This window comes from Uloborus diversus, chromosome 1 (assembly GCF_026930045.1).
Source record: "Uloborus diversus isolate 005 chromosome 1, Udiv.v.3.1, whole genome shotgun sequence".
In the NCBI taxonomy this organism is placed as follows: Eukaryota; Metazoa; Arthropoda; class Arachnida; order Araneae; family Uloboridae; genus Uloborus; species Uloborus diversus.
Window position 1 is genome coordinate 39112538 of NC_072731.1, and position 14225 is coordinate 39126762.

The window sequence follows — 14225 nt, forward strand, 5'->3', positions numbered from 1 at the left end:
CGTCAATACTCCATATCCCAGTCCCTTCACTCTTGCATATAGACCTTTTTTTCCTTTAATTTGCTTTCTCCTTGAAGAATTTTATTCAATAAAATGAACGCTCTTTCTTGTAAATTAGTAGCAAAACGGAAGCACCTACTATTTTCCGCATTCGAGGGGAATAAATTACGTACCACTGCAATTTACTTGCTACAAATTTCAAAAATATGCAGCACGTTTTGAATCTTTAAATTCTCGAATTGAACTCGGAAATATTTAAAAAGGTTTATATCTTCAAATGAACAATGTTTGAATGAAATTTTTTTTTGTAGAAGAAGTTGAAAATGTCTTAAGAGAAACGTACTGTGATTCTAATTCTTTTCTAATACTTTTTATGGTTTTATTTCCAATCATTTTAAAATAATCATCCTTTTACTCAAGGACGTTCAAATAAATAGTAATCTACTCTATTCATATCAAGTTTGGATCCATCAAATCTCTAGGAAGATCGAAATTTTCCGTTTTCCTTAAACTCTTTGTTTGATGCTTGGGTGATTTTGACTTATTTTGTTCTTTAAGGTGTAAGATTTGAATAATAGGAAATAATTTTAAAAAGAAGGGAGCCAAGTATTGACTATAACTTAATGATTTTACCTTTCAACTAGTGCGGATTCTAGAATTCTGTTTTCTTTTGCTGATCTGTATTATTTCTGTTTGTGATTTAATTTACGGATTTAAAAAATCTTTTGGCTTAAAATAAGTCAATATCAATCGCAAAAACGAACTTTTCTTAAAATTTTCGCTAGACGAAGTAAGTTCTATCATTCAGTTTTTTGCATAAAAGCAACCAAAAATCGGAAAAGGGAATCTTTTTCAGAATTTGCAAGCTTCAAAACTAAAAGTTTACGTCAATTTTTGAAAAAAAGAAAAAGGAAAAAACTAACAGTTGTGATCACAAAAACGTGCGATGCAATTCTCCTGTTGCTTTTTTAATGAAATTTTTCGAAAAAGGACCAAAATGTGTAACGTTTACTTTTTGGCAATAGCGGTGGAAAAAGATCTTTAAAATGACTTACTTTTGTATTTTAATGAACGTTTTTGAAGTTATGGTGGTTGGTGACCCCACGAGAAACTTCCCTGAGAAATAGAATGCATACCTTTGTATGCAAATAATCAATAATCGCGCTATACTAGCAGTAGAGGATCTTTCGTTACATTTCTTATTTCTTATAAATTTATGGCAATTGATTTTTTCTCGAAAACATTTGTTAATTTCACAAAATTTCTTGAAAAGTCGCAATAAAATAGGGGCGGGACGAGAAAGAAAGAATCCTTTAAGGACCATTATAAGACATGTGTGTTTCCTAAATTCATATTTTTTTTATGAACTATTGAATACAAATACCATATAACTGTTTTTTTTTTCTGTTTTTTTTCATGTTATTGGGGCATCAGAAACTTAACACGAATTACGGAAACAAAATATTTTTTTTTTTTAAACACCGCAAACTTCCATATTTCACCACAATGCTTATGGCCCTCATAGGGCTAAGCTGGTGCTTCCCAAATTAGAGCATCGATGTTTTCAAGGAGTATTTTTCAGTGTGCAGCCTGAGAATAATTTACTAAAGAACTTTGGGTTGTTCTTTTTTTTATATCATCAACCACTTTAAAAATATGTATTAAAAAAACTACACATTCGAAAGCTTGCTGTTAGCTTTTCTCTGCATAGAAAAATATTTGAATTCATATTCAAAGAAAGTTTGTACACCACTCACACTCAAATGCATAACCCATACAGGGGTATTGGATTATGCATTTTACTCCACTTCCTTTTTAAAATGAGTACCATAGCTAAGGCATTATTTATGAAACATATTTTCTTTTCAAATATTTAAATTTTTATTAAACTTGTGAAGCTTGTTACTATTTAGAATTCAAAACCTGTGCCCTTTTATTTTCAGGTGCCATAGCATCATCAGAAGTAAAACAAAGATTGCAAGAATTCGTCTTAAGCAAGAAACAACGCGAGGCTGCAGTTAATAGCACAAATAAATCTCCATCCAACTACCGGAACTGGTGAGTTATTTTATTTTCCATTAGCGGCTAGTTTTCTTTTTTGTTTTTCTTTCTTTTATTTTTCTTCCTTTTTTTTCTTTTTAAATGAATTACCTGCAGTTAAATTTATGTGGCTACTATGTCACCATTTCCACAGTGAAACGTGAATAAATAATTGAAGCATTGATAAGTGTCCATGAGTCTTGATCAGCTACTTTCGATAAACCTATAAACCGGTCACTAGATATGGCATCAAATCACTTTTTTCCCCTCTGATTTAAATGGATAGATGGATATGTAGTACAACCTCGTTTATCCGGACTAACTTAGAAATAAAGTAATCCGGATAATCGAACATTTGGAAAATCCGAGTAGTATAGGTAAAAAGCAACGCAAATCTTCAAATAAGCCGTCTCATTACGACCAAAAAAAATCTGGTGTGAACCTCACACTACTTTTTTTTGCGTCTGTTAAATACAGTTGGCTCCAAGTTACCGCGAAAAATCGTCCTTAAGTAAATCGCGTCCTTAACCAAAATTTTTCTAAAACTACAGTTGAGAGTCCGGGGCTGTGAAAAGTCGTCTTTAAACAGAAAAGGTCGTTAACTAGAGCGTCGTTAAACAGAAAACCAACTGTAATCGGTTTTTTGATTACTTAAAAAATTAGGGGCGTCTAGTCAAGTACGAGCGTTAAAAACAACACTTCGAAAAGGGATAACTTTTTAAGCATTTTCCTACACGCATAAAAGTATATTAAACGTAGAAAGTTATACTTTCAAATGTAAAGAAAGATTTTTATTTAATTATGTTTGCTGTTTCCCCCAAACTACCCGGATTTTCCGGATTTTTGACATCCGGATTACGTTTGGTCTCAGTTATTTCTGATAAACGAGGTTGTACTGTACGCCGCAAGAATTTAGCATCTTGGGGGGGGGGAGAATAAACAATTGGACATTTTTAAGTGTTTTACTATTATTATTTTTTTAAATACAAAAAGGCAAACGCTCTAAAGATTAAAAATCAAAATAGATATTTACTTTCACAGAAGATATGTAGTTTGAAGTCATTTGTATGCCTTCCATTATGAAATTAATAACAATCATCGTCTTCACAATTTTCCTATTTTAAGCCTTGGAAATAAATTTCACGGCTCCTACAAACGACCGATTTCACGTCTAGGAAAAAAATCCTCGCAATATTTCCGAATCTAATGTAAGATCGGTCACTATAACCGAAAAAAAAAAACATTTTTTAAGTATTAAAATTTTGTATTTTTTAAGAAGTTTATAAAGAAATCTTGCAGTGGCCCATATCTGATTTTTCTTCTTAAATTTTTTAGAGGAAAGTTGTATAAAACCGAGTTACAGTAACAATTAAAACCTCAACTCGGGAGTCGGGACTCACGTAAAAGTTATGAGTGATAAACCTGCCAAAGATAATCGTTAGTTTCTGGTCTTCACTAACTTTGAATTGCTCATCGATATTAAACTTTGTTAGATTTATTTCAAAATAAAATTCAATACCTTTTGATTACTCAAAACAAATTTATGCACTTTTTAGTCAAGACGCAAAATCATTTTTTTTAAGCTTAATATTTATTATACATTTTCATTCATAAAACGCATATTTTTTAATGTTTTTATGTAATTTTTCAGGCAAGCTCTTTTGGGAAAATATGATGATGATTTTCCTCTCAGAAAAACAGGTATGTATTCAGTTTTGTTTCTCAATTGATCTCTTGCATTGCACGATTGATTCCATTTCTTGTATACTAACATTATTCTTAAATATATAATAGGCAGTTTAATGACTTCACTAACAAAACACTAATTTAACTCTCTAAACTGAAGTGCTGCATTGCTTTTTTTAAATATTAGTTTTATTCCTTAGACTGGCTATTTTTTTTTTTTTAATTCAAAACAATCTTACCGTTATTTACCTTATTTTCGCTGTTTCACAGCAGTTATATATATTAATATTAACACTTTATTACCCTTTTTTTTCTCAGTCTGCACAAATATAAATATATTAACATTTTATGACCAAAATAAGGCTTTATGTCATTCTCAATTATTCATTCATCAAGCATTACACAATGCGATACTCTTTTTCCTAAAAAACTTACAATAAAACTTTTAACGATTTTAATTAATCATAAATATTGTTTTCATAACTTTTTGCATGAAATATGATTGATGTACATTGCCCACTTTATTATATTATTTTTACACAATCTTATCATTTTATATTTGAAATGAAAGTGTTACTAATCAACGAAATTTAAAAGTATGATAGTGAATGAATTAGTTGCTCTTTTACTAACAATACAAATGTGTGAACTTTAGATCCATTGCATTCTATTACACTTGACATGTTGCCTTTTCAAAAGCTTTACTACAAACAAAATAACAAAGTAAAGACTGTTGCAATTATAATTAAGTATCATATTGAGCTATCAGTTTCAGTTTAATGAGACTTTAATGTGTTCTTGGGCTAAACTTCATTAGTAATTTCAACTGCTACTGATAAATGTTAAAATAAAGACACCCTCCCCCCTCATTTCCAGGCATTATATCAAGTTATCTGCCGTTATAAGGGCCTGTTTTACTGTTCTTTTCTAATCACCATTGGTAACAAAGTGATATTCAGAGGGACTGTAAAATTCAGCTTTCACAACGTTTATTAAAATATATCGACTGAAATTGCATAAATTATAATTCTTTACGTTATGTTTTCTCTGTTTGGGACTATAACGTTTTAGAAATCGGCTATTTCACTGCAATAAGTGTGGATTTTTCATACAATATTACTTACATTTAGTACACAACAGAACAATCGCTTGCAATAAAAATTTTGCTGCATCATGCTGCCTTTTAGATATTGTATTAGTATACGTATGTTATTTTCAATTTGTTCAACATCGCAACATTTCAAACCAGCTCACGTGGTCGTAACATAAGCAGCTATAAAGTTGAAGAAAGGTTCAAGTTGCTTTAGAGAAAGGAAAAGCAGAATAAGTTTGAATAAAACTCTTTCTAAGATTCTTTGCTTTGAGTGTGTGCTTATGTTTATTATATTTGTTTATTTATTTACTGTCTAAAAGCTTTAAGATATTCATCATGTGTGTATCAATTAATCGTACATCAATACAGAATGTATGCTCTATAACTTTTATTTGTAGCGTTAGTAGGATTTATGGTGTTTCAATACTAAATTGAAGGATTTAAGTTATTCAAAACTTTAAAATTCATTTATTTTTCGTTCTCTAGTTCACTATGTTTTTTTATCTTGGTTATTTAGAATTTTAAAGATATTACTTTTAAATACATAAAAAAATTTCATTTTAAAGTTCGGTTAAGTTTCAAACTGACCATTTTTATAAGAACTAGTGAATACAGTCTAATTAAAGTAACTGAATGTCTGACAGAATTTATTAAATGTCTTGGAATTGATTCCTTTTAATAAATTCTAAGACTATTTATTTATTTATTTTGATATAGTCTCTTAAATTGACACTACTAAATTTATTTTTTAAGCGTTTTCTTTTTTGTTTGTTTGCGTTTCACTTTTATAATAACCTTATAATTTTAAATGATCTTTGGGAATGTGTAGAACGATGCACTTTATGTACCAGATATTTTCTGACTAATCTTTACTAATAATAAAGTTCAAAGTCTCTTTGTCTGGATGTCTGTAGGATGTCTGGATCTCTGCCGATTTTCCTGAAATTTGGAACAAAGTTAGTTTGTAGCATAGGGGTTTGTACCTAAGATGGACGTGTAAATTACGAAATTATCATGACGTGGAATGGGAAAGCGAATGAACATAGACAATTGGCGAGAAATTCGTCATCCATTATTTGTAAATATACAGGCGAATCGAATGACCTTTTAATTTTCAACTACGGGCAAAGCCACGGGTACCACTAGTAATTCATAAAGTCACTTCAAAAATGTGGAAATAATTTGCGTAAGCAACTTTACTGAATTGTTTGCATTGAATTCCTTCAGTTCATTGCAAATGGTAATTTTAGCAATTTTTAGTTGACTCTTATGTCCTATATCAGGCAGTGAGAAGCAAAGAGATAATAAGTGGCAGAATAAAAAATTTTGAGATAACCAGTACAAATGGTAGGTGAACCTCTGTTCTGTCTCGGGGCAAGAAATGGTATTAGTAACCCTGGTAGTATAGGTGCTGCTATGCAGCATGATTTAGAAAAAAAATCAATGGCCGCCTACCTATGAAATTATCTTTAAACGCGTTTTACTCAAAACTTGAAAATGTCCACTAACATCCCTTTGCTTTTCACTGCCTCATATGTGTATGCCTATAAATTAAAGTGCTTTTATTTGATATTTTAAATTATTTTTAGTTTTTAGTTACATGGTTTTATCTGATGCTGATTATTTTTATTTCATTATATATTCATTCACATTTCATTTGAAATATTGATAAAGAGTTGAAAAAAATATGTGCCTTTTAAATAAAATTTTAATTCAAGATTGAAGTAGCTGTCATCATGTCGCACCCACGCTACAGAAGTGACACATCTCAAAATAATAATAATAATAATTAATTAATTAATAAAAATAGCATTGGAGAAAATCTAGGTTGTGAGAAAAACTAGTACTATAGATTGATTTATTCTCAACTGCTACAATACGCGCAAAATATTTTTGATATATTAAATGATTAGTTTTAAAAGTTCAAATTAATATTGTATTGTAAAATTTTTAATATTTAAAAATTCTAAATTATGAAATTTAAGTAGTTTGTGACTATTGATAATATATTTAATGTGCCACTATGCGCCAGTTATGTTCAATAAATGAAAGCTTTGTGGCAAGAAAACTTGTAAATTTTAATTTTGAATTAATAATAAATGCTTTCAAATTTCGCGTTGTGTTACTTCTACTTCCGAGGAGCAATATTTAGAGTGTCGGAAAAGTAAGTTTAAAACATGTTTGTTTGTTAAAAAGTACCAAAATGTTTTTTAAAAAAATGTGTTGTGTAAGGAGTAAAATAAAGAAATGAAATTCTTATAAGTGAAACAAAAGGAAAAGTATTATTATTGAGAATTTTTGTAGTTTATTTTGCAAAATTAATGGAAAGCAAGCGAGGAACCTCTTGACCTAGTACTTCGATATGGTTATATTTATTGAGTGCTAAAAATGTTATGAGACATAACATGCCTTTTTAAATCTTTTCTATATTGCATCTTTGTGTGGAACTACGGAAAAAATCTTTTTTCGAAAGATTGTACACTCAAAAAGTATTCATTCATTTAAATCAAATCAGTAAAATTATAGATTCATAATAGTGTTGAAATTAATAAATCAATAAAATAGTAATAGCTAACCTAATAAGTTTAATAAGGATTATTAAAAAAATGACACTAATTTTGTCTTTTGTTTGGGCTTAATTATAGTATGAGAAGAAAAAAAATCAGTTTATAAACCGTGAGGGAAATAATGCTTGTGTTGTTTACTATGTAAACAAAAAACACAAGAGCTTTCAAAATTTTAAGCGTTTTATTTATGTTTAAGTATTTCTTTTAAAGGTTTTGAAGCATCACAGGATTAGGAATAATTTGAACTGAAGCAAACGTGTTTTCTCGTAAGGGAAAGTTATTTACTCCTACAGGGTTCGTACGCTCTTTCTGAACTCCTCCAATACTCCTTCATTTAGGATATTTTTTGAAGGACCCTTCAAACTCCTTTATTTCGGTTTTAACTCCTTCAAAACTCCTTCTTTTTTAGATCAAGACTACATAATCTTTCTCTACAACAGTAATTTAAAATACTTCTATCGACAACTTAACTTCGTCACAAGGGCGAAGGTATAAGAGCGATTTTAATCTAATAGATTTTGTTTTTTCATAAAGATATGGATTTACAAATTGGTTATAAAAGTCATAAAAGTTGAACGTGAAAATATCATTAGATGACTAAGACACTTCATAAGTAAAGTAAATCATTCTTAAATAATGCTTGGCTATCTTTTCAAGTTTTATGATTATTGCTTTTCCCTCCACCACACTCTCAGCAGCAAAAGTCATGTCTAGTTAATATTTAAATATTAAAAAATATATAAATAGGTGTACTATATTAAATGTTTGTGTTAAAAAAGCAATTGTTTAGTAAATCACATTTTTAACATTGTAAAAAGAGTCAGCCACAAGTGATGTCATGCCTTGAGAAGGAGACGGGCTCATGAAATTGTAACAAGGGGAAGAGAGGGGGTGCCAAAAAGTGACATCACACAGTTATTATAACAATATGTTTATGAAAAATATGACATGTGACAAAGGAAGGAGTAAGGTGAAGCGTGACGAAAGTGGAAGGGGTCAAATCTGTTGAAAAAAAAGTGTGACAACGTTTAAGGATTGCCCAAAAGTAATCGTTCAAAACTCTTCCAAAACTCTTTCATTATATTTCTGAAATTGAGTATGAACGAACCCTGTATTCATCTCATAGCTTAAAAATATCAAAACAAATTTGTGAACAAAACTTTTGGTAGGTTGAAACTCTGTTAGGACAGTAAGCTACTAAAGATCTTACTCTATAATATTAATATAGACTTAAGAAAATTCTTTTTGTTATGTGAACTAACCCTGTGAAGTATTTACTTTCTTTAAAAAAATCTCAAGTAAAACTTATGAGGACACTTATTTATTTGAACACTAACTTGAACAAATCGATTCCAATGTTTAAACGCGCAGTAACGTGAATTTGATATGCTGTTTCAGCTTTGAAAATCACTTATCTTAAACTGGTACTTTTGATTTAATATGATATGCTGTATGATACTTATGATTGTTAAAGGCAATATTTTGAAAAGGCATCATGGATATGTGTGTATGCTGCAATTGTGTGCGAGTGTTAATTGCATTTTGTAAGTTACTAACAAGCATAGCATGTGATTTGTTCTTCTGCATCGTGCCATTTATAGCATCTGAACCTAACCTCAAAGTCCGTTCGGTCTTGAAACAGAAGGTCATTGACCGCAGGAGTAGTCCTTTATTGAGGAGGAAGGACAAAGGACCAGGACCTATAAAGCGACGTACAGCTCTATCAAGTATGTAGCTCAAACCTATGACTTAATTCACTTCAAGTCAAAGCAAAGTTTATTTTATTTTTTTTATTTTAAGGAAATTAATAATGTGGATTAAAAAGTATATCAAAATAGAAGGCTAAATTTGGCTTTTTATGAGTAGGACTGCCGTATTATTTTGATTAAATTTGTTTTGGAAATTGATAAAAATGAAAATTGATATTAAATTTTTAAATAATTGAAATGATCCCTAAAATCAGTTATCAAGTTTTCAACCTTTAATTAAACAGTTCATTAAATTAAATACTTAAAATAAATTGGTAATTTTACCAAATCAAAAAAAAAGTAGCAAGTTAATTAAAGAAGTTGAAAATGATATCATTTAAATTAAACAATAAGTTTCAAATAGGTTAATTGTTTGTATTGAAAACCATCATATCCTATAATGTTTGTTCAATGCATTAATTTTAATCGTAAAACAACGACAGTAAAATATCGCTTTTATTTTGCTAAAATAAGGTCGTAAGATTTTTTTTATTGCAAAATTTGGTCATGGGTATATGTCGAAATCAGAAGAATCTTGTACCATCCATACAGTTTAAGTATTATTGGTATTTTACTACCATTTGTTATTTTCTACTCTATATTATATTTACATGTCACTCCCACTTAAATACATTTCCCTAACCGAATTTAATATGTTTTTTCTTAGTTTTCACAGTATTAGTATACGTAAAAAAATAATGCAAACTGTAGCTTTTGAAATGATACCATTTTCTCCCGCTCTATAATTAGTTCTGACAATTGCTAATCATCCATAAAGAGCTCAAGGAAAATGCTTTTTTCAATAAACATCAAATTCGAGAAAAAAATAAAATAAATTTCTCGACGAAAATTTTCGGCAGTTCTTTTTCATTTTATGAGTACGGACGTTAATTCGGGCTGTTAAAAAATAACAAAAAAATCCAAGCGCAGTTTAGATTGCCGTTGTTAATTATTAAAAGCTATCGATTTCATAAGAAATTGAAGTTGCTTTTCTGTAGATCTTCTACTACTGTTGTTGTTTTTAATGTTCGGAATGAACAATTCATATTAATTCTCTCCGATTTTAAATACATTTATTTTTTTTATGTCGGCAACTATAAATTGCTGTTTGTTTTTAAAAACTATTAATATTGATTATTATTTTTTTAAGTTAATTCAGTTGGCGCAGTAACATCTCTAATTTTATAGCGTTTTTTTTTTTTTTTTTAATGAAGGGATTTATCGTTTTTCTAGTTATCGGGTGCAAACGGAAAAGTTGTTTAATTGCAGGAATATTATTATTATTGTGAAACGAACTTTGCCGTTAAGGAAACCATCGTTAAGTCCCCCCCCCCCCCAGTTCTCGTGTGTAAACGTGAAAACTGTTTCACTGTCGTAATAGTTCAATTGTAGCGAAACAAACTTTACAAGGTAGGGAGACTTGAAATAATTCCCTCCAGTTCTCATGGGCAAAAGTGAAAGTTGTTTCACTGCCGCAATAGTATAAGTGTAGCAAAACAAACTATACAGGGATGGGAGACTGATTTCCTTGGGGTTTGTTATTAATTTTTTAACTGTTTCAGCTCCTCTTCACTTCGCAATTGCTAAATTTGTTGAAAAATTTAAATGTAATTTTATTTTTTAAATATGGTTAGTCATAGTCCTATTTCAGTTTGTTTCTATTCTTGTAAATTTTATTTCATTTACTGTTTTAACAATATTGGTTCCCTTTAAAAATTAGCCAGTTTAATATTTCCGATAAATTGCTTCAAAACTTAAAAGATTATGAACACTTATAAACACCAAACATCTACAAAGTGTAATGCATTTGAATTTTATTTAATTATTTGTTTTTTTAACTTATGTTTATTTACCAGTCTATTTATTTATTCCTTTATTAAAAATATATAAATCATTTTCAGCTTCATTTTATTGTAATATTTTCAAATGATGTCAGCACTTTTTTCTCTTCTCTTCCTAGCCCTTTTTTTTTTTTAATGCTCAATTTCTCAATGTTAGAATTATTTTTTTTAGCCTAAGTTGGTTGTGAGAACACAAGTCCAGAATAATGTGGAACTATAGGCATTATACAAAGCAACTGCGAACGCAAAAATCAATTTTTATAAACTGTTTAGAAGTTAGTTTTTTTTTAACTTTTCTCTAAAAATAGAGTTATATAGTGCTCTAAAACATTTGAGGTAGAGTTGCCGAATTTGTCTGCTAGTTAAGGAACTATGCATATAAGGAAGAGTTATCAATTAGTATTATTATTGTTCTCATTCACTTATTACCCCCTATTTACCATCTTCCCTTCGTTTCGAGCTTTCCATCAAGCTTAGGCACCGATGACAAACTGTATCGTTGGACCTTAATAAAGTATTAATCTATAAGTATTATTATTGTTTTCATTCACATATTACCCACTATTTACCATCTTCCCTTCGTTTCGAGCTTTCCATCAAGCTTAGGCACCGATGACAAACTGTATCGTTGGACCTAAATAAAGTATTAATCTATAAGTATTATTACTGTTTTCATTCACATATTACCCACTATTTTCCATATTCCCTTCGCTTCAAACTATCCATCAAGCTTAGTCACCGATGACAAACTATATCGTTGGACATTAATGAAATATTCTCTAAGTTGCTCTTTTTTTTTATTGCTTTTTCTTTTGCCCAACCTTCAAATCGTCGCTCTTTTCCACTCAATGCGCCAAAGGGTGTGAGGGATGGAAAAAACTCGGTCAAGGCCTCCACTTAATTGGCTTTTTCCGAGGAAAAAGCGCAGGCCCCGGATGTTCCAGGAAAGGCGATCAATTAATGGGAAAATGTGTGCGGGGCGTTCGAATTCGAACGTTTTAGGGGAAGAGGAATTCCACGGTATTCCGGCTTTACGTTGCTTTCAAGGTCTTCGTTTTATTTTGCTTTTTGAGAGCGTTATGCAATAGCGTCGCTGGTTTTTCTTGTAGATGATGTAGGCTTTGTTTGAGTTCCTTCCATGAAATCTGTGCCAACAGAAACTCTAAATTATATGTGTCTCATGCAAATAGAATATTTTCAAAAAGTGTTCTAGGGTTCGAATTGAATAAATAAGATAGCAAAATAAGAAGAATAGTTACAGTCAAAGAGAAGTGCCGCTTTTAATCTTATATAATTATAATGCCAAAATATGTGCGTCAGATTTCTATCTAGAAGTTGAAAAAAAAGAAAGGAAACAAAGAACTGTACCTATACAACCCATAGTTTTCACGAAAAGTGTAGACGAAAAGTAAAAGTCATGTCCGGTGCATGAAAAAAAAAAAAAAAAAAGATTTGATTTGAAACATGAACGCCGGTATTTGCTTATTCTTGCTAATCCATACATTCAAAATATCCACTTTCCTATTCAAACATATACTGGTATCGATGTTCTATGCGTACAATAATGTTGCCCCCCTCCCCCCGCATAAAACGCATATCATAAGAACTGTGTTTGAAACATGAACGCCGGTATTTGCTTATGCTTGCTAATGCAGGCATTCAAAATATCCATTTTTCTATTCAAACATATACTGGTATCGATGTTCTATTCGTACAATAATATTGCCCCCCCCCCCGCATAAAATGCATATCATAAGAATTGCACTGTGACGGTGCCGTAGGTGTGTGCACAAAAAAAAAAGAAGAAGAAGATTTCACTTGTTCAGTTTTTGTCCAAATTTTAAACGAGGTTATCACATAAATTTTCGAATTTTGGCAGTAGAAATAACTTATACTTTACTTTTTCTACCTAAACAGAAGGTCTGATTTTTTGACGAAGATGTGTTTTGCTCGAACTTTCCTGGCCCATTAGAACGTCTGTAATTATTAACGTTGAAATCATAAGAAATCCAAGGCTCAGCGGCATTTTTAAATTTTTTAGTTATTTATTTGTTTATTTTTGCGTGTTGGCGAAAGTTTCAGTCTTTTGCTCATTTTGAAGAGAAAGGGGTGATTTTTTCGACCTTTGATTTTTACCCGAGACATTTTTCAGTTCCTTTTTCTTTCCTCCTTCTTCCCCCTCATATAATTTTAGTGCATTTACGATCACTGTCTGAGATTTTATTCAAAGTTTTTCAATTTCCGGCTATTTGGGCACATTTCTTTTTATACCATCAGAATCTTCACATTTGGCAGAAAACTGATTTGGATCATTGAATTATACTTCTCATGAAAAACTTTCAAAAAGAGATTGATATTTTAAATAATTTATTCCTTTATTTTTAAAGCTAGTTTTTCCATAAATTTCGCATTTTGGAAACAAGAGAGAGAGAAAGAGGAAAAGAAAAAATCCCGAGTGGTTTATTTATTTTATTTATTTATTTATTAAGCTTTAAAGTCTATTAGAATAGCTGAAATCAATGTTTTAGGAATTTAAATCTTCAAACCTTGCTCACGATTGAAATAGTTCATACCATTTTCATGCAATTTTAAGGACAGTTTTTGTGTAATTTTAAGGAAAATTTTCCAACGTTGCTTGGCTTTTATCTCTGCGATTTCGCTTCCAACGCAGCTACAATGTTTTTTCAAGTTATATTATAGTTATTTATATTTAGCTACTTAAGATTGACGATGGTTGCAAAAGTTTATTCGTAGAATGCTTAGAATAGTGTTATTATTTTAAAAGTAAAGACTGACATTTTTGTTTAGAAGCAGATAGACAAAATGTTTGTGTTATGCCTCCAAGAAGAACGCTAACGGGTCGAGTTGAAAAGAAAGGAAATGAAGAAAGATACTATAAAGACAGTTGTTGAATTTGAACCAGAAAACTTCATTATTAAATTTTTAAAATGCTACAGAGTTTGCTTTCACCAATAAGTATTTCTTTACTCAATTTTGAACTTTAATGAAACTGTAAATATGATTCTAAACATAAAGTAAGCAAAAATATGTTTCAGAAATCTACTAGTACATTGAATAACTTTATTTGCTAAAATATCCAAAATCTTATTTTCATGAAAAAGCATTTATTTTTTTCTCAAATAAAAATAATAATAACAGCAGTTAATTAATTAAATAAATAAATGATAAATAAAATATTGGAATACGATGCTGATGATTACTTTCTTGATTTTTATATTTGGAAAAGTAC

The 14225-nt window shown here is 30.1% G+C and overlaps 1 protein-coding gene across 1 annotated transcript in view; it reads left to right on the forward strand.

The window, feature by feature from the left end:
- LOC129234377 (histone deacetylase 4-like) overlaps positions 1-14225 on the forward strand; it is a 126805-nt gene that overhangs the window by 82877 nt on the left and 29703 nt on the right. The window contains exons 6-8 of the mRNA XM_054868370.1: positions 1944-2058; positions 3692-3741; positions 8988-9113. Coding sequence (XP_054724345.1) covers positions 1944-2058; positions 3692-3741; positions 8988-9113 — 291 coding nt within the window. The remainder of the gene's footprint in view (positions 1-1943; positions 2059-3691; positions 3742-8987; positions 9114-14225) is intronic.